This window comes from Typopeltis vanoorti, chromosome 11 (genome assembly GCF_054136105.1).
Source record: "Typopeltis vanoorti isolate ZY-2024b chromosome 11, IOZ_Tvanoo_1.0, whole genome shotgun sequence".
In the NCBI taxonomy this organism is placed as follows: domain Eukaryota; kingdom Metazoa; phylum Arthropoda; class Arachnida; order Uropygi; family Thelyphonidae; genus Typopeltis; species Typopeltis vanoorti.
In genome coordinates this window covers 108,441,477-108,463,904 of record NC_143559.1, presented here as the reverse complement: position 1 = coordinate 108,463,904, position 22,428 = coordinate 108,441,477, and the positions used below count along the sequence as shown (strand labels likewise).

General features: G+C 35.7%; 1 protein-coding gene across 1 annotated transcript in view; it reads right to left on the bottom strand.

Annotated features, from left to right (window-relative positions):
• The window catches only part of LOC150101923 (uncharacterized), a 1,001,066-nt gene that overhangs the window by 679,205 nt on the left and 299,433 nt on the right, over positions 1-22,428 (bottom strand). Inside the window, exons 33-36 of the mRNA XM_090399931.1 lie at positions 9,941-10,063; positions 8,859-8,924; positions 5,305-5,415; positions 4,907-5,020 (exon numbers count right to left, since the gene is read on the bottom strand). Coding sequence (XP_090256057.1) covers positions 4,907-5,020; positions 5,305-5,415; positions 8,859-8,924; positions 9,941-10,063 — 414 coding nt within the window. The remainder of the gene's footprint in view (positions 1-4,906; positions 5,021-5,304; positions 5,416-8,858; positions 8,925-9,940; positions 10,064-22,428) is intronic.

Genomic DNA, 22,428 nt, shown 5'->3' with positions numbered 1-22,428 from the left:
TCATGATGAATGATGAGAACTAACAGTTCAAAACAGATGTCAGGCAAGTGAAATGTAATTAATGAACTAAAATAATTAATAAACTAAAAAGGTGAATATATGGTCTCCTGGGTGAAGTCCATGTCTTTTATTATTATTATTATTAAACAAGACCTCATGGAGTCAAAGGCTCATCTAGGAGGTCCTTTTATCTCACACACATCTCATCATACCGGGTCTTAAACACATTCAAACTCCCTGCAGACACCACACTCTCAGGCAAGGCATTCCAATCATTCACAACTCTGCACGAAAAAAACCTGCCTCTCACTCTCCTACTCACAGACTCTTTATACAGTTTCCAGGGATGACCTCTAGTTCTCCCCTGATCTCCCACTATTCTCTGTAGAACTTCTCCACCATTGATCCTATAACAACCCCTTACCAACTTGTAGGTCTCTATCATATCTCCCCTCTTCCTTCTCTCCACTAGACTCTGCAAATTACATCTTTTCAATCTTTCCTCATATTCGACATTCCAGAGGTCAGAAACTACCTTAGTCAGTCGCCTTTGGACCCTTTCCAACATCACTTCATCCTTCTGAAAACCAGGTGACCAAATCTGGGCACAATAGTCCATGTGTGGCCTAATCAAAGCCTTATACAATGGAACAAGAATCTCCCTACTTCTACACGTCAGTGTCTTCCTCATCATTCCCAGAAGTCTTTGTGTTGTCTTCACAATTTTGGCGATGTGTCCCCTAAATTTTAGATCCTTATCCACTATCACCCCGAGATCTCTTATTTCCTCCAACAATATATTCTCACCAAGCATAAATTCTGCATCCCATCTTTGTTTTCCAAATTTTAAAACCTTACATTTTGCAACATTGAACTCACATCCCCATTTGCTTACCCAATCACTCAATTTATTCAAGTCTTCTTGCAAGGCCACAACATCTTCACTAATCTTTATGGTTCGTCCCAACTTTACATCATCTGCAAACAACTGAATATCTCCATCCAAATCTTCGCCAATATCATTAATATACAACTTAAATAGTAATGGCCCTAAAACAGATCCCTGAGGCACTCCACTAGTGACTTTCCTTTTCCTGGATATTGCACCCCCATACACAACTTGTTGATACCTATCAGATAGCCAGTCTCCAATCCAATGCACTAATCTAATATCCAACCCCATCTGCTCTAGTTTGACTGTCAACTTATCATGAGGTACTCTATCAAAAGCTTTTGCGAAATCCAAGTATATTACTGTGTATCCTTCTCCTCTGATCAAGGAAGCAGTCACTTTATTGTAATAAGTAAGTAGATTACTAAAACATGACATCCCTTTAGCAAATCCATGCTGTCCATCAAAGATTATACCATTGTTGTCAACCCAACTCTGGATCCTAGTTCTCACAAGCTTCTCCAACAACTTAACCACAACACCTGACACACAGATAGGCCTACAGTTTGATGCTTGAGTTCGATCACCTCCTTTATGAAGTGGCACAATCTTGCCCTCCTTCCACTCTTTAGGGACTTGACCAAGTGCAAGACTCGTATTAAAAAAATATGTCAAGGCAGGTGTCAACTCTCTGGCACATTCCTTCAGAATACGCGGTGATATATTATCAAGTCCCACAGCCTTATTTACATCTAGTTTACTCAACTCCCCAAACATCTCTTGCTCACTTACAGTCAGTCTCTCCTCCCCATCATCAACTGCTCTTAATCTCTCCATGAAGTCACAATCACAAGATTGAAAGATCTTTATGAACTGCTCATTAAGTATTTCCACTGCACATTCTGCAACAGCTGTCTTTATACCATTTCCACCAATCAATGTCATCCTTCCATAATCATTCTTTCTTTTGCTGGCTACATATCGAAAGAACTCCCTAGGATTCTTTTTTAGCTTCATTAGCTAACTGCTGTTCATACCTCTCTTTAGCTACTCTCACCAACCAAGTCACCCTCCTTGCCTGGTCTTTGTAGACCTCATGAAATTGGTTACTTCCACTTCTCTTATGCTGCCTCCACAATGTCCTTTTTCTCTGTATTGCATGCTTAATCTCTTTATTCATCCATCTCACACCTATCTTAATTAACCTTCTCACCCATGGTATACATTTAGACATTGCATCCACTAAATATTTTTTGAAAATCCCCCAAGCTGCATTGATCTCTTTTCTAGCTAACTCCTCATTCCATGCTACACCTGCAAGCTGTCTCCTGAGCTCTTCATAATCACCCCCCCTTGTAGTTCCACATATACCCTTTTTTCACAGGGGTCCTTGCACTGCTGGCAACCATCCAAGTAATCACCTCATGGTCACTTTCACCAATTGGTGGATGATTTGATACCTCATTGATAATTACATCCTCCGATGAGATGACCAAATCCAAGACCCTTAATCCTCTTGTGCCCTCTGTTACATACTGTCTGAGGTAGTTATCCCTCAAAAACTCAAGAAACTCATTTTCTTTACTTCCAGTTGCTATCTCTTCATTCCAGTCTATATTGCCATAATTAAAATCACCCATAATGATCACCCTTTTCTTATTTGCTTGGCTTATTTGACTATACATTCCACTATCACCACCATCCACATTACCAGGTCTATAACAACATCCCACCAAGTATTTGATTCTATTCACCTCTATCTCACACCATACTGCCTCAAAACCACTGGCCCCATTTCCCTCTTGCATCTCTACCTTGTATGGACATAACTCTTTCTCTATCATCAATAGCACTCCCCCTCCCTTTTTACCCCTTCTATCCTCACGAAACACATCATACCTTTCCATCTCTATTCCTGTCAGGATGTCATCCTCATCTAACCATGTCTCACTTATTCGGACAATATCTGGGTGCACAGATGCAATTAGTGCAACCATTTCATCCGCCTTGTTTCTTATATTTCTAGCATTGGTATACAAACACAACAACTCATTTCTGGATCTACAGCTAGTTCCACTGATACCACTCACTCGATGTGATCTCTCCATGCTGGACTGAGGCCATTTCCCTTTCTGCTTCTTCATTTTAGAACCCTTTGCAATTCCATCTGTTTCCTTTTGATCCCTGATCATCCCATTACTTTCCTGCCTACACATGCTCTCACCTCCTCTTGGAGCATCCACCTTTCTCACGCTGTGTATCACTGTCCACCCTGAGCCTCCCCGTTTCCCTGCTCCTCTTGCACACCCATTCTTTCATTTTCTATACTCATACCACTCACTTCCACATTCATTTCCACTCCTTCAATCTCTCCTGTCTTACTCTCCTGCCCTTCCACATCACTCCCCTCTCGATCTGATTCATTCTCTCTATTCACTTCTCCACTTTCCAGCAGCAATCTCTCCAAGCGACTCACACCATAACCACTCAAATGCAGTCCATCGCTCCCATACAGCTTACTTCGTCCCTCAAACTCATTCCACACATTAACAAACTGTACTCCCATCTCCTCACACATTTCAGCCAGAATATCATTCATAATCCTTGCTCTCCGCCTCATTTCACCACAATCATACCTAGGCAACACACTGACCACCCTTCCTGTCACACTATTCTCCTTTATCTTTCCAAGCAGTCTCCTGACCTTCATTTTGACATGCTCTTTGTTCTCTCTCAAATCATTTGTACCAATTAATACAATTAACTCTTTTGCTCGTTCCCGCCTCATATTCAATGCCTCAATCACTCTACTCATTTTACCGCCTGGAAAACATACCTTGTGCATTTTATCCTCTAGCACACCTTTAATAATGGAGTCTCCATACAACGCCACTCGCTCATCTTTTGTTAACTCTTTCATGCCATCATAATTTATTTTAATAGTTTTGACCTGAATTCTCTTAATTTCATTCCGCATCCATTTCATTTCTTGAAAGTAGTATAAGACAGGGTAACTCTGACACTGAAGGTTATATTTTCATAAGATCTCTTATAAATTAAGAAACTTTTTTAAGTTTCTTTCTGTATTTGTGTATACTTGGTTGCATTCATAATATCCTCAATCTCAGTTTCTTAAATATGCTAAACTGAAGCCTTTCAGCTCTATACTTTACTATTCCATGATGATGATGATGACATTTGTAGAAAGAATCCCTAACTCACAACGTAATGATGTCTTTTTCAAGCAATCATTCCTCACATTAATATGATAAAATGTACCACCAAACACATTCATTTTCATAAATAATGAAAAACTGAAATGTGGGGACATCCTGCTCAAAAGAGACCAAATATCAATCAGTTCCTCAGCACATGAAAAGTATTAAGGATCTTGGTTAAGAAGAAAAATATTATTATAAAAAGAGACTAGTAATTTATGTTAAGCATAGTGACATGACTAAAAAGTACATACAAAATGTGATCAATGGCATCATACTCAAACCTTAATATAAAGACATAAATAAGACCTCAGGATGAGTCTTGTCTTAAAAGAGTGATTGAATGTTAACTTGTTCAACCAATCTCAGCCCTGTTAGGGTAAATAAGCTGCACATTCAATACTATATGTATTTTACATTCTGGTAATATTTTTTTCCCAGGCACTCATGAATGATGAGAACCAACAGTTCAAAACAGATGTCAAGCCAGCAATATATATCTAATGCATTTTCACACCACCTCACTGGAAATTGATATTTTAGTTTTTCTGTGATAAAAATCTGAGATTCAATTCCAATATATATTCTAAATCAAGAATTAGAGTTAATTTCCATCTCATTTTACTAAAAAATTTCCCTTATTTATATTTCTTTTCTCTGCTGTTATAATTGGTATTCCAAAACTAATTTTTAGATCCCTAAATTAATTTTTAGTTCCATAAATGAGTATCACATAGGTATGCATCAAACTTTGATATTATCACTATTAAAATACATCATGTTGATTACATACCACAAACTTGATATGGATTGCCACTAAATCCAGGGTTGCAAACACATCGATTTGGTACAGAATAAATGCAGTGGGCACCTACACCACAAGATGGAACACAAATTGGTGGTAAGAATGCTAAAAAAAAGAAAAGAAGAAAAAAGATAATTTGCATGATGTCCAACTCCCTTTGCTTTTACCAAGAAAATTATATTTAAATTCCATACAAAAGTTAATTTGCAAATAGCATATGTTATTATTTTACAGTTAATAGCAAAAAAAATATTTTTAAGTTAAATCTAATAGAAAAATAATATGTATGGAAGAAAACAAAGGCCCGGGATGAATTCACACTTATTTTTTATGAAAGAACGTTGAAACAATCATAGTAACAGTTAAAGATGTTAAGATGAAATACTCACGTGGAATACAAAGTACTGATGGATCTCCAATGAAAAATGGCAGGCAGATACAGTGACCTGTGTTACGGTCACAGCGTGCCCCAGTTCCACAACTAACACTTTCACATCGCTCTGTTAAAGAGTTAAAAATACATATATTTTCAAGAGAGACAGCCAAAATTTATTGAGTTTACTAAAAATATTAAAACATTTCTTTGTGTAAATGAATTTCTGTAACTTTTTTTCTACTAGTCCAGAATTATTTTAGTTAATAGGTAAGCATAATGAATTATATTATTTAGTAAATTTTCAATAAAAAATTTTCAACATTCTGGAAAATTGAAATCTGGAAAATTTTCCAGATTTCAATATGAATAATGGCATATGTACTATAAATCAGAATGATGATGAGTACTTTTAACAATATCATTCATATCATATGAATTATGTCACTAGAAGAGAATTTTTTTTCTTATAGATAAGTCCATTTAATTTTTTTTTTATTTTTCACATCTGTAAATGTAAAAAAGTTAAAAGTATGCCTTGTTAGAGATCTAGACAGCAAAATAAGAAATGGATACCACATATACCGAAATTTTGGGGGGAAATCTGAAAAGAGAAAACCTAATAACAGTGGCAAGTACCTTCCAGGAAATTAAATAGTCATTATTAAAGATAATGACTAGTCAAAACAGGTGACATTCTTCTAAAAGACAGCTATAAGCTGTTATTTAGGAAATACTGAGCAGGGAAAGACAGAAGTAGTTACAGTTCAACATTAAAACAATCTTCTTGAATACCACACAATTTAAAATATAACAATATGGGAAAACATCAAAAAGGAGGAATAGAACAGAACAGTGGCTTATTTGTGCCTATTGTCACAAAGAAAAAGTTTTACTAAGAAATGGAGGAATTTTTTGAGCAATTAGAAACTAACATAAAGGAAAAGGAACAGCTGATATCTAAACAGTGCTGTATGAAATGAATACCAGACATACAAAAATGTTTGGGGAAATGGAGAAAAGGACAAAACTAATAATAATGGTAAGTACATCATGGAATTCCATTCAGGACATGGAATAGTCATCACAACACTATGTTCTAGCATAAAAATGCGCAAAAATTCACATGGAGAAAAGACATGAAAAATAAGAAAAGTCCATTGACTAAGTTAATGTTGACAGTGATATATGCTGCTTGGAAAGAAGTCAACAGACACTCCCATAGGCAAGGTGCATTGTGCCATGAGATGTTTGTAGTTGGTATAAGTTGGAGGAATATGATGCTACGAAGTCAGTGCAACCTGTGTCTGGACGAAATGACTGTGAGAAGGGAACTAACAGAGTTTGAAAAAGGTACTGGGATAGGATGCCATGTTGCAGGCCTATCTGTTTGGCAATTTTTTGATAAATTGGGCCATCCCAGGTTAACAATCACTGATACCATACCAAGATGGAAGTGCAGGGAGTCAACTGCAAATGCTACCCATGGTGAATGACCCATCATGCTCACCGAACATGACTATGACTGTAGGGTGCTACGAATGATAATATGTAAAAAAAAAAAAAAAATCATTTGTCAGATGACATTGAATACATCGTTCTGAGTACCAACTGGAACATGAATATGCACAAAAATATTCAGAATCAAGGATAACAGCATGGATTTTCATGGTAGGACCACAATGCAAGCCTTACATTATCTGAACCAACATGCAGCATCATCTTCAGTGCAAAGAGCGTATACAGTGAGATGTGGAAGTTTGGAAAGCTGTGTATGGAATGTTGAATCACACTACACCCTCTACCAAGTAGATGGATGGGTGTGGTAGATGCACAGTGAATGTCCCTTACCAGAGTGCATAACCCTAACTATGAAATTCAGAGGTGGCAGTGTGATGGTATGGTCCTGTTTTTCCTGGTTTGGCCTTGATCTCTGTTTGTGGTGCCATGAACATTGAACTTTGAGAGGTATCTGAACATTCTGGACAATACATGTTTAAATAGCATATTATATCAGTCTCTGTAGTCCCATTATTATTATTATATGACATCTCCAAGGAGTTTTTAGATTTATTATTGCTGAAGAACACTATGTCACACAACTCATATCTACACTATTAATCCTCTGTCTGCATATAGTGTCATCACTACATCTACACATTATGTTATCTGCTTCCACCAACAATATTTTTGTCTGTAAATTGTGTAGGTGTGTTATCTGGCTGATTTACATGTCTGTGGGATCAAAAACTCAAGTTTCTGGGAAAAAAAACCTGTTACCTCCATATGAGGTCAGCTAACTCACCTTTATTTGAAAAAGCCCTTACAAAGATTCCTCTTGTCATGATTGAGATTTCTTCTTGAATATTTTCTATCTCCCATACTATAATCCCTTGTTTCATTTCAAAGTAATTGAAACAGATATCTACAGATATCTAGAATATCTTTAGCTTCTGTTTTTGTTACTTTTATCATTTTTTGATTCCTTATACAATACCCTTTTATTCATTTTCAAGCTCTTTCAATACTCCACAAAATATTTTACAGCTTTTCTTATTTTTTTTCTTCTATATTCTTACCAAAAAAAATCTTCCACAAGTTTTCTTTAGCTACTTTTACACATAGCTTCATTTCTTGCATTTTTTTTTGTATTCTCCCTGAGAAAATACTAACATGCTAGGAACATGCTGGGAACCTTCAATATGCTTTCTTCTTTTCCAGGACAGCCTTTAATTTCCTGAGTCCACCATGGAGATCTGAGATTTCTTCCCTTGTAAAGAATTTCCCACATGCCTCTCTGGCTGAATCAACTGATGTTTTCTTCAGAGCCTCACTCCAAAGTTTGGTTATTGATTTCAAAATCTTTCTTTTTTTTCTTTTTTTTTTTGAATAATATTTCTATATTTGAGTCTATAATTCACTTATGAAAGCTGCTTAAATTATTCTTTTTAACTTTTATACATATTTTTCTTTTCAATATGAAATTAATTTTTATTCTGCTCAAAATTCAATGGTGATCCCTTCCTATTTCCAATCTCTCATTTATTCTTTTGTCCTGAACTGGCTTGAAGATATATACACTGCTTGGGAAAAAGTTAATGGATACTATAGTGTGAGGAACAAACAGCCATGGCACCCACCATAATAAGATGTAGAACCTCCTTTTGCTGTGCAGCAATCCAATGGGACATACTTTCCACAAGCATATGGTAGTGATCAATGGGAATGTTGGACTATTTTTCCTGTAGGCATGTAATGAGGTCCTGGACTGTTATAGGGTGGATGTCCTTTGACTTCACTTACACTCCAGTTCATTCCACAGATATTCAATAACCAGTCAAGTGTGGTGATGCTCATATTCACAAACCACACAGTTACAGCAGCAGCCTTACGACACGGTCCATTGTCTTGCTAAAAGAGACAATCGTCAGTTCCATAGAAATGCCACAAAGTATATATCCCAAATTTATATCAATTATATACAAACTGAAAGAATACAAGGGACATGGTTTCTGGATATATTAATTATGCTAAAAAAATAAAAAGAGATTGAAATGCTTCATTACTTACCCACACATGCTCCTTGTATGCAATCCTGAGTTGGACCACAAGCTCGAACAGCAGTACAGCCATGATCTGAAAACAGAATAATGAACATATTTTCAAAGTATTTAAGTAAATAAAATTATCTTCTACCTTCTTACAAAGCATAATGAAATTAAACTTTGAGAACTGACATTGATATTTTTGTTATTTTCTCTAAAACAATGAAATCACCACAATGAAATAGCAGAAAGATAAACAAAAATATCAATAAGTTTTAAAAGAGGTATACCGTGAGTAGACATATCGATACAAAATTAATAACGCAAAAAACTCATGTACAAAGATTATTTAATAGTATAATTTTCATCTGTGTGTCACAAGCATCTTCAGTACATTAAGATCAAATTAAACAAATTATACTATTAAATAATCTTTGTACGTGAGTTTTTTCCATTCTTAATTTTGTATTGATATGTCTACTTAGGTGGCGCTTTTTGGAATTTTCAGTTATTGTTTAATTTGAGCTTAACGTACTGAAGATGCCTGTGACACACAGGCGAAAATTATACTATTAAATAATCTTTGTACGTGAGTTTTTTCCATTATTAATTTTGTATAAAAATATCAATGTCAGTTCTCTAAGTTTAATACTTAGAGAACTGACTAGTAACTCAATAGCAAATGCTTAACAAGGTGACTTCCCTGCTTAAATTTGTATGCAGAAAATTATCAAATCCTCTTTTACTAACTAAATAGCTGATTATTTTATAAATGTTTGATTGAAACAGTCAAAACTGTGAATAATATAACAGAAATACTATTCTGCTCATTCAGGTCAATCCTATATTCTTGGATATTGTAACAACCACAAAAAATAGTTCTGTTTTATTAAAATAAAATAAAAAAATAATAATAATAAAAGCTTCCAATTATTCCATCTCTCTCTCTCTCTCTCTCTCTCTCTCTCTCACTTTCTTACCATAAAGATGAACATACTGATTCATTAGATCTAGTGAAACATATTTAATTATTCATCCTATAAACAAAACAGTTGTAGCAAAACATCTTGAATAATACTTTCAGAAGAAGTATGAATTATGAATTACCTGGATAACATCCACCACCAGCCCATGGATTTCCAGTAAATCCTTGGAGACAATGACATATGCCCTGATTTTGAGAATTTACAATACACTGGGCATTCACACCACACCAAACACCAGAACATGCTGAAAAAAAAAAGTTTAGTTCTTAGTACTACTTTCTAAGTATAATATTAAATATAATATTACAGAATGTTATATTATATATATATCTCATCTCATTTTCCTTTCCCCCTCTTTTACCTTGCAGTGTCAAGGGTTTATTAATCATCAGACCTAAACCGTTCACAGGAAAAGGTGGTCAACCCTACGCCCCAATGTATCCTATATCTGCAGTGGTGTTGAGTTCTCAAGGACGGTTTGCCTACTTTGCAGGATGAAAAACCCCCAGATAAACTGGGGAGAAAAACCCTACTGTCCACACCCAAGACTGGCTAACTTGGCTATGGCTGAGGAAGATCCTTCAGCTCCTCACATCTCCGATGGGAATTGAACCTAGGACACTCCTTCCCTAGGCATATGATTGCGAAGCGCACACCCACTAGACTAACTGTGTGGACATATATATGTATAATTATTTAAATTAAGGGGATATTAAATCCCACATTGTTTTAAAACCGAATAAGAAACTCAAAGATTGGAATCAGAGAGTTTCATGCCGAATATAGTATAATAAACTATAAAAGTATCAGCGATTACTAGCGTGAGCTAATGCAAGTAGTCCTAGTACATAGTACAAACTCGGCCAACTCGCAGCAAAGGTGGTAAAGTTCTGATCACTATTCTTAGTATTTTCCATAATGTAAAACCACATTTCCTAGGAAATGTATGCTGTTATTACATTATGGTGGGAGGTCACTACCCAGACCGGTTTCAGCCTTTATTGAGGCTTCATCAGTGAGTAGCTAGACCAAATTAATACCAAAGGGTATAGCGAAAAGAACTTATATAATCTGCTATACGAGTTGTCAAAAAGGTGCTCCATTAAGTTACTTAAATATAAAGAGCCAATAGGCTTAATTTTGGCGATATAAACATTATTTAAATTAAGGGGATATTAAATCCCACATTGTTTTAAAACCGAATAAGAAACTCAAAGATTGGAATCAGAGAGTTTCATGCCGAATATAGTATAATAAACTATAAAAGTATTGGCGCACCTTTGCTGCGAGTTGCCCGAGTTTGTACTAGGACTACTTGCATTAGCTCACACTAGTAATCGCCGATACTTTTATAGTTTATTATTCTATATTCGGCATGAAACTCTCTGATTCCAATCTTTGAGTTTCTTATTCGGTTTTAAAACAATGTGGGATTTATATCCCTTTAATTTAAATAATGTTTATATCACCGAAATGAAGCCTACTGGCTCTTTATATTTAAGTGTATAATTATGATTATCATGATTATAATAAACTTCATGGAGTCCATACACTCTTTGCAGGAGGTCTCACTCAGCAAACAACATATTTATCACACTGAACCTTCAACTAATTTGCACTCATATTCTAGCAAGTAATGTATTCCACTAGTCCACCACTCTCTATGTAAAAAATGTACTCCTCACTCTCTTCCTTACCATAGCTTTCAGGGATGGCCTTTCATTACCCCTCCCTCACCTTTCAACCTATTGTATAATCGTGTAAAAAACTCTCACTAACTTAAATGTCTCTATCATACCACTTCTTTTTCATTATTCACTAAATCTTCCTTCTTCTTCACTAATTTATTTCATCTATCCTTGTCCTCTGGAACAGCCTACCAAATGAAGTATTTCCAAACAACTACAACCTGCAATACTTCAAAAAAAAATGTCAATAAACTTCTAGGTCCTCACCTGTTCCCAGATACATTACTGATGTGGTTATAGATCTATTGACCTCTCATGTATGGAATCAATAAATAAATAAATAAAACTCAAAAATTATCCATTTCATAATGAAGGTTTATTTTCTTGATCATGAGAATTAATAATAATATTTTTGATTTACAGATCAAGTGTTGATCAATTTTATTAACTTAACCAACTAGTTTCACCACATTTTAAATATTGGCGTCTTCAGGGCACTTACATATAGGCTGAAACAATCTCACAATTATGTGCAACTATAAAACTGACAAGTATAACTGTAAAAAATTAACTAGAATAATTTCAAATAAAATAGTATCGAACGTGCGTGAAACACGTATCGTGTGTACAAGATTAGCTAGCTGTTGCTAAGGAACTTTCTGTAGTGTGTATTAAAGTTCATTTCTTTTGTTTTTAGGGATTTGATTAGGTTTTCCATATCTCTGGGAGTATTAGGCCTCAATTTCTGTTAAGGTTGAAAGCAGAACGGGTGACTGTGGCTGCTTCTTTGAAAATTCTTGAATGGTAATCTTCCTCTAAGTAATTTTGTGGAAAAGCTAAAAAAGATTAACATATCGGATAATGATCTTCTAGCCAGCCTAGAAGATCATTATCCGATATGTCACCTCTCTCTTTACAAACGTTCCTGTAGTAGAGGTCATTGACATCTTAAGTACCTTGTTCCCACAAGATATAACCTCATTGTTTGCTCACTGCCTAAATTCTAACTACTTTTTGTGGAAAAATAAGATCTACCAACAATTAACAGGCTTGGCGATGGGAGCCCACTCTCACCTTCATGTGCTGACCTCTTTATGGAAGACTTAGAAAATAAAATCCTATCCCAAATTATTCCCAAACCTAAAATTTGGTTCGGATATGTGGACGATATCTTCATCGTGTGGAACAACAACAAAGATGACCTATGTGATTTTCTCAAAAAGATCAACTCCTTCATCATTCTATTAAATTTACTCTGGAACTTGAAAGAGAAAAACAAATATCATTTTTAGACATCTTAATCAAAAAACAAATTGATGGCAGTATAAATTTATCAGTGTACAGAAAACCGACCAATACAGGTCACTACCTACATTTCAGCTCCTCTCACCACATCTCACATAAACTCAGCATTGTACACATGTTAAAGAAGAGAGCAATTCGCATCACAACAGACAACGAGACCCTTCAAGATGAGTTAACATTAATTTCCAACAATCTGTACTTGAACAGCTATCCAAGAAGACTAGTCAATAAAGTCCTTTTCTCTGAACCACTACAAAGAGAACAAGAATATATTCAATATATAAAAACTATTGCAATTCCGTTTGTAAGTGGCATCTCCTACAAGCTCGCCAGCCTCCTCAAACAACACAAAATAAGAGTAACATCTAAACCAATAGAATCTATTTGTAACTACTAAAGATCTCAAAAAGGCAACCACCCTTTCTATAAATATGCTGGAGTTTATAATATTCCATGCTCGTGTGGCTCGAGTTACATTGGACAGACTTCGAGAAGCCTTGAAATCAGGCAAAAAGAGCATATTGGCTATGTCAAAAAACAACAGACAGGACATTTCTGGCCTATCATCTCATTTCTCTACAACTAACCATGTCATCAAGTGGGACAAAAGTTGTTCCCCTTACTTAGAGAAAGATTACCATTCAAGAATATTCAAAGAAGCAGCCACAGTCACCCATTCTACTGTCAACCTTAACAGAAATCGAGGCCTAATACTCCCAGAGATATGGAAAACCCTAATCAAATCCCTAAAAACAAAAGAAATGAACTTTAATATAAACTACAGAAAGTTCCTTAGCAACAGCTAGCTAATCTTGTACACTCAATACATGTTTCACGCACGTTCGATACTATTTTATTTGAAATTATTCTAGTCAGTTTTTTACAGTTATACTTGTCAGTTTTATAGTTACACATAATTGTGAGATTGTTTCAGCCTATATGTAAGTGCCCTGAAGACATCAACAGTTAAACATGTGGCAAAACTAGTTGGTTAAGTTAATAAAATTGATCAACACTTGATCTGTAAACCAAAAATATTATTATTAATTATCCATTTCCTCAACCAAAATTTCAGAGTCCTGATATTGCTTTAATTACTCATCTCTGAACCCTCTCCAAGGGTTCCCACATAGGAAATCAGGTGATCAAATTTGAGCACAGTAATAGAAGTTTCAATTATGGACACAAAATCTCAGTAGCTGAGAAGGTTATGTCTACACTTTTTTATTACTACTTTCCAGTTAAATGCTAATTTGTCATATGGTAATACATAAAATTGCAAATATTGAAATAATAAAACATATGATTCTCCTTATCAAGTACAGTCATCAATTTATAATAGAGGTAAACTGCTAAAAAATGTCTTATGCTAATAAAGCTATTCTGATCCCAGAGAATCATGTCTTTATCTGTCCAATTCTGCATTTTAGTCATATCAATACCTTAATCATCATTCCAGAAATTCAAACAAGTCTGAAATTTAATCTATCTGTTTTGTATGATCCTTGTACATTGGCACATCCTTGTACATGAGATTTTCCCATTTGCTAAGTTCTCATAAATAACAGAAATCCTTACCACATTCTTGCAAAAAACACTCATTCTTACTATCATATGAACATTTGGCATACTTAATATTTCTCACTCCCAGTTTATTCTCCTTGATCCATCAGTTATTTTCTCTCTCTCTCTCTCTCTGTCCCATTTTAGCTATGTGGCCAGTAGGAGGAGAAATGATTGTGGAAGATTGACATTGTAGGATAAAAATGAAAATAGAGTGACTGATGCAGAGGACAAGTAGAGTTGTTCAATGAAGACTTTATTGGAGTATTTCATCCTGGAGAAGAAGGTTTTAATACTAGGGGGGGGGTAAAGCACCTTTCGAAGTTTAGAGGTGCAAGAGGAGAGTGTGTTCCAAATACTGAGTACTCTGGATGTCAGTAAAGCAGTGGGAATGGATGGTATTTCACCATGGGTTTTGAGAGAATGTGCTAAAGAACTGACAGCACCTTTGACCTGGCATTTCAATGAAAGTCTGGTTATGGGAAAGGTACCCAAGGAATGGAAGGAAGGTAAGATAGTGCCATTGTATAAGGGTGGTAGCAGACTGGAAGTGTCTAATTATAAGCCAGTTTGTGTGTCATCAGTAGTTGTTAAGGTCTTGAAGAAATTAGTGGGGGACTATATACAGTGTTAGGCAGATGAGGGTAATGTTATCTGTGAGAATCAACATAGATCTGTTAAGGGGCGCTCTTCTTTAAGTAATATGATTGCCTTTTATAATAAAGTGACAAGAACAGTTGATGAGGAAAAGGCATACACTGCCATTTTTTTGGATTTTGCAAAGGCATTTGACAGGGTGCCACATGATAAGCTGATATTTAAGTTGCAGCACATGGGTTTAGGATTGGCTGTCTGATAGGTATCAGAGAGTTGTGTATGGTGGGGTAATATCAAGGAAGCAAAAGGTTACAAGTGAGGTTCCACAGGGCTCAGTACTGGGACCTGTATTGTTTAACCTTTATATCAATGGCATTGTCAATGGATTACAAGGGAATATTCAGTTGTTTGCAGATGATGTGAAGCTGGGAAAGGTTATTAGTAATAGTACAGATGTGGTGGCCATGCAAGAGGATTTGAATAAACTAGACAGATGGGCAAATGAATGGGGAATTTGGTTTAATGCAGCAAAATGTAAGGTCTTGAAGTTTGGGATACATCGATGGGAGGCTGCATACTCAATTGAAAGAACTGTACTGGTGGAAGTAAGAGAGACAAGAGATCTGGGGATGATGATCAATTGAAAACTGAAATTCAGGGGGCATATTGCAAAGGTGGTGAAGATAACTCAGAGGATTGCTGCAATACCGAGAAGGACACTGACCTGCAGAGATAGAAGAGTTACCATTCTGTTGTATAAGACCCTGATCAGACCACACTTAGACTATTGTTCTCAAATTTGGTCCCCAGGATTTATTAACTGTGGGATAAATTAACTGTGGAAAGGTTGCAGAGGCAGATAAAAGATGGTTTCAGAACTGTACAATGTTAATTATGAGGATTGGCTGAGGGAATGTGGACTGCAGGGTTTGGTGGATAGAGGTGATATGATTGAGACTTTTAAACTGTTGTGAGGCAGTTACACGGTGGACACTAGGGAGTTCTTTCACTTGGTGGAGCAGTGGGAAGGAGCGATGACAAGGGGTCATCCCTGAAAAGTACGAAAGGAAGTTGTGAGCAAGAAGGTGAGGAGTGGTTTCTTTGCATGGAGGGTGGTGGAAACGTGGAATGCATTGCCTGATAGAGTGGTGAGAGCAAGAAAGGTCAATAAGTTCAAGGAGTGGTGTGATAAACTTTGTGTTTCCTAGGAAGGACCTCTTGCAATGAGTCTCTTGACTCCATGGAGGCTTGAATAATAAATAATAATAATTTTCCCTTGAAATAAAATCATTATTGCCAACATAATATAGTCTGCTAAAATATTCATCATATAATTCTACTCATCTGAATAGTCATCTTACTACCAGCTCTAACCACCAAAAGCATTCAGTAATTATTCTTTTTCTTAGTCATATATAATGAAAGTGCTCTGTAATAAAAATTTTCCATATGGTAATACGTGAAACTGCAAATGCATAAATATTAAAATAACAATTCTTCTTATTAAGTACAGTCATTACCTTATAATATTTTTTTAAACCCCCTCTCATTTTTTCTTCAGTTATAAAGTGTAAATCTCTTTTTATACTTTTTATAATTATTATAAATCTTTTTTTCTTTGCTATTTTTCTCTCACATTCAGATTTCTCTTTCTTCATCCTAATTGATAATCCTCAAAATTTATACTCTTCATACAACTGTTTTTGTTATTATTTTCCTTATATTTCTTCCATAACATTATCTTTTTTCTACAATTCTTGTTTGATTTCATTATTCATTCATTTCCTTCCTGCTATGTTTATCCTTCTGATATTTAGAAGACAGTATGACACTGTCATTTTTAAATATGGTAAATGTTAAGTTTTACAGCTGAATTACTACAGCAAACTCATAGGGACAATACAGTTTGTTACAGCAGATTGTTTTATTAAAATAAGGTTTCTTTTGGGGACTTTGATTGGAAATTTTTATTGGTGGTTTTTATAGAGTAAGTTTGTTATATAGCATTTGCTATAGTGAAGGTTGGCTGCAACACTGAAAAGGGGCGAAGAAATCAAGGCAGATGTTAACAGATCTTCCAGTTTGATCAATAATATGATAAGTTGCAAGAACAAGGAATCTTGTAAACACAAATCTCGTAAATCCTGAAACAGAAAAAGAAGAAGTGGATCCTTAGGATAGCAGAAAAAGGAAGCCATCTTCATAAGCACAAAAAAATGTTTGTATTCATTTATGTTCATTTTGTGTTCAAAAAATTTATGAACACAAAAAATATTAATAACTGCCACAACTATGGTCATTCAGGTCTAGCTGATCATGCCTCGAATACCTTGCACAGGATCAGATGGAATAAAACTACTAAGCTTCATCACATCATCTAAAAACTTGAAAGACTCCTTTTAGAATCAGCAGCAGATTTAAAAATCCAGCCTAATCTAAATAAATATATTTACTATAAATATATATAAATAAATATATGTATATGCATAAATTAATTTACTTGCATTTTATGATAAGGTGACAAATGCGTTAAATAAGGGAGAATCATATACAGTAATATTCTTAGACTTTGCAAAAGCGTTTGATAGGTTACCACATGATAAGGAGGGTAACCAGTGATGTCCCTCAGGGCTCTGTTCTTGGGGCCCTGCTGTTTAACTTGTTTGTAAATGATATATCATGTGAACTGACTTCCCAACTTTGCATCATCAGCAAAGTTGGGAAGAATTATAGATAGCACTGCTGATGTTAATGTCCTTCAGCAAGATTTGAATAGACTTTTTCCTTGGACAAAAAAGAGGGGTTGTAGTCTTAATGTCAATAAGTGCAAGGCATTGCATTTCAGAGTGCAGAAATATAAGGCTGTGTACTATATGATCATGCAGTACTGCAGGAAGTGGATGAGATTAGAGATTTGGGAGTGATGGTTGACAGTAGACTGAAGTTTATAGGGCATATTGCTAGTGTTGCAAAGGCCACACATTGCAGTGCTGATGTGATAAGAAGAACTCGAACATGAAGGGATAAGGAAGTGGTTGTGAAACTGTATAAAGCACTGGTCAGACCACACTTGGATTATTGTGCTCAGATCTAGTCACCTGATTTTCAATGTGATGTGGAGATATTGGAGAGGGTCCAGAGGCAAGTGACTAAGGCTGTATCAGAACTTTGGAATGCTGGCTATGGAGAGAGGTTGAAGAAATGTGGATTGCAGAGTTCAGTGAATAGGAGAAAGATATGATATGATATGATAGAGACATTTAAGTTAGTGAAAGGATTTTATCAGATTAATTCAGAGGGGATTATAAAAAGAGTAGAAGGTGAGAGGGGAAGAACCAGAGGTCATCAAAAGTGTGGTGAAGAGTAGATTTTTTACATGGCGAATTGTCAGTGAATGGAACGCATTACCAAAATGTGTTGTTAGTGCAAGGAGCATTAAAGATTTTAAGATTCTATATGATAAATATGTTGTCAGTTGAATGGACCTCCCACAATGAGTCTGCTGACTCCATGAAAGGTGTAATCATCATCTTCATCATCATCATCAAATTCCTGCCATGTACCCTCAAGGGATGTACAGGATATGATAGTACTACATGAAAAAAATTACATCATTATTAATTTCCTATCTACAATTTTCCTCCAAATCAGTCTGTTACTTGTCAAGACTCCAACATTATCAGACGTTATATTTCTATCATCTAAGGCACTTTGTACTGCATCAATCCACCTATATCTTGGTCTTCCTCTGGGTCGTTTTGCTGCCAACCTGGCAGAGAACACTTGTTTTGCTAATCTTTCCTCGCCCATTCTGTTTAAGTGACCATACCACCTGAGATTAGCTCTGCTAACACATTCCTGGATGCTGACAATGTCAAGTTCTTTCCTAATATCCTCGTTTTTAATATGATATTGCCATCTATTCAAGCCTATAATGTTTCTCAGGACTCTCATATATGTGGTCTCTAGTCTTTGGTCAAGTGTTTTACTTCTGACCCAGCTCTCAGATCTATAAGTTAAAACTGGTTTGAACACTGTCTTGTATACAGCTAATTTAGTGTTGCGACTAATTTCTCTCTCATTCCATATGAATTTATTCAATTGACTTCCCACCATACCAGCTTTGCTGATTCTGTCGTCTATTTCTATATTTAATTTACCATCTTCAGTAAAAATCGTGCCTAAATAGCTGAAATGTTTTACTTGTTCCACAGGTTCTCAATTCACAACACAGTTGACATTTTCAATGATTCTGCCTATTTTCATTGTCTTTGTCTTTTTATTGCTGACCTTCATACCATATCTATTACAACAGCTATTCAATTTAGTCAGAGAATCTTGCAGACTTGTAGCGGATTTATTTAGAAGTATAACATCATCCGCATAAAGCAAAGAGCTGACATTAACATCTCCAATTTTGATATCATGTTTAATACCACTTTCCTTCATAATGTGATCCATATAGATAATGAATAACAGAGGGGATAATGTACATCCTTGTCTCACACCAGATTTAACATTAAACCATCTTCCTGTACTTCCTTCAATTCTAACTGCTGACTTACAACTCAAATAAAGACTAAGTATTGCTTGATATAATGCCCCATTGACACCATATAACTGCAGCGTATTGAATAGCTTCTCTCTTGGCACCTTGTCATATGCCTTTTCCAAATCTACAAAACTTAAATACAGATCTTTGTTATATTCCCATGCTTTCTCGACTATTTGTCGTAAAGTGAAGATCTGATCTTGACAGCCTCTATTTGGCCTGAATCCAGCTTGTTCTTCACCAAGCTTTTCTTCCACAATTCTTCTCAACCGTTTCTCAAGTATACTTGCATAGATCTTGCCAGGAACATTCAGTAGGGAAATACCTCTGTAATTCTCACATTCAGTTTTTATTTCCCTTTTTATATATGGGTACTATGAGAGCTCTACTCCAATCATTCGGAATTTGTCCCTCTGTCCAGGCTTTCTGAACTATGCAGTGCAGCCACTGTAAGACTCTTATACCACCATACTTCAGTATTTCTGGTCGAATATCATCTACTCCTGCTGCCTTTCCACATTTCAAGCCTTTGATGGCTTTTTCTACTTCAAGTATGGATATGTATTCCTGATTGCATGCGTGGTCAGTGTTTTTTACCACTGTGCTGTCATCACTGCTTGTTTCATTTAGCAGTTTTTCAACGTAATTACTCCATACTTCAAGGATATCTTTTTCTCCCGTTTTCACGTCACCTTTATCATCTCTAACTCCTTTTACAGCACTCTTTCCTCCATTCCTAAGCTTCTTCAACAACCTCCAAAATATTTTGCCACCTTCTTGATATTTATTTTCTATATTCTTGCCAAAGTCTTCCCATTACTTTTGTTTAGCTAGTTTTACACAGTGTTTAGCATTCTTGCATTTGTCTCTGTATTCTCTAAGAGCACAAGCTGACTTATTTGACAGGAATTTTTGATATGCTTTTCCTTTTCCTTCACTGCCTCTTTAAATTCCTGTGTCCACCAGGGTGTTCTGATTTTTTTATCCTTGCAGACAACCTCACCACATGCCTCTCTGGCAGAATGAATCAATGTTTTCTTCAGAGTTTGCCACTGAATCTCCAAGGTTTGATTCCTGTTCTCAAACTCTTTCATTTTCTTTCCAATAATATTTCTGTATTTTAGTCTACAGTTCACATCTGAGAGCTGCTCAACTTTTATTCGCTTTAAAACTTTCTTACATGTTATTCTTTTCAATATGAAATTCAATTTTATCCTGCTCAAGACTAAATAGTGATCACTTCCAATTTCAAATCCTCTGTACACTCTGGTGTCCTGCACCAGGGAGAAAACATCACTATCAACAATAACGTAGTCACTGAGACTTTTCTTATTCCTTGCCTCTTTTCTCCATGTGAATTTGTGCACATTTTTATGTTGAATATGGTGTTAGTAATAACCAGTCCATGTTCTGAGCAGAAATCCAACAGATATTTGCCATTATTATTAGATTTGCTCTTTTCTCCAAATTTTCCCAAAATATTTTTGTATGTCTCACAATCATTTCCTACTCTGCTATTTAGATCCCCAACAAGGACCAACTTTTCATTTTTCATTGTGTCAGTTGCTTTTTCTAAAGCCTCAAAAAATTTCTCCACTTCTACCTTAGTAGAACCTTCTGTGGGACCATAGGCACAAATAAGTCTCACTGTCCAGTTCTCCATTCTCATATTTGCCCACATTACTCTACTTGAGACTGACTGCCATTCAAGAAGATTAGCCTCGTATTTTGTGTTGAATACTACGGCTACTCCTTCTTTTCCTTGATTGTCATTGCCTGAATATAACATTTTGTATTTATTGCTCAGAAAGATCTCAGCAGTTTTGGTCTTTTTTGTTTTAGTCACCCCTATTATGTCGATCTGGTACTTATCTAATTCCTCAGCTAGCTCCATTTCTTTGCCATGCAGGCTTCTTACGTTGATAGTACTGATCTTTAACTCTGGTGATGTTGAGTTGGGGTGTGTTTTCAGATTTGTTCCAGGAGCTGACTTTTCGCTGTTCACCCTGGTTCCCTGGCGAAAACAATGGGGGCCTTGTTTAACTGGGCGACGCCCCAGCCAGCATGAAATTTTGTCATTTTGTACCATCATTTTTTATATTGGTTTAACCAATAAGAATACAATCTGGTCGGCTAAATCCCAAATTGCCAGCCCATCCTTGTTCGTTCAGTATCCAAGTAGATACCCAACAGGGTGCACCACGAGAAGGTGAGGATTGGATATTAGGTCAGAAGCCCTGGTCAGTTCTCCGCATTCCTTTAAAGGCTATGTGGAGGTCTCCTCTCAGTTATACAGCTTTGACCCTTAATAATAATAATAATAATATGGTTGTGTTAAACTTCCAAAGATTTGGGAAACTTTAATCCTTATGTCTCCTCCCCCCCTCATAGGACTTTAGGCCTTAAATAGTTTGATTTCTTCAGCTTATGGTTTTGTATGTGTTATTACAATATTAATATTATATTCCTAAAGATGCCTCTGTGACAGAGATGAAATATGAAATGATTAAATCTGCTGTTTTATTATTTCTCTTTATGCTATATTCATTCCATTAACTTTATGAATCAGGTGTTCTAGTTCATAAAGTTCTATTCCATGCCAGAACACAGATGAAACTAGAACTGCAGATAAATTATAATTCTATTTAATAAAAATTCTAGAAAGAAAGAAAGTAGAACCCAGTGCAAATCAATATTTATATATTTCCTTCAAATTAAGTATAATCTTTAAACTTAACAATTTTTTGCTGTGGTGTAACATGGAGCAGCGGATAGTTGCCTGATTCTTCATATCCTTTTTTTTTTCTTTTTTAATACTGATCTCATATATGAGAGAAGAACCTATATGCATATCAGCATTTTATGTGTGGGATACAGAGATGAGGATTGGAAAAGAAGTTTATA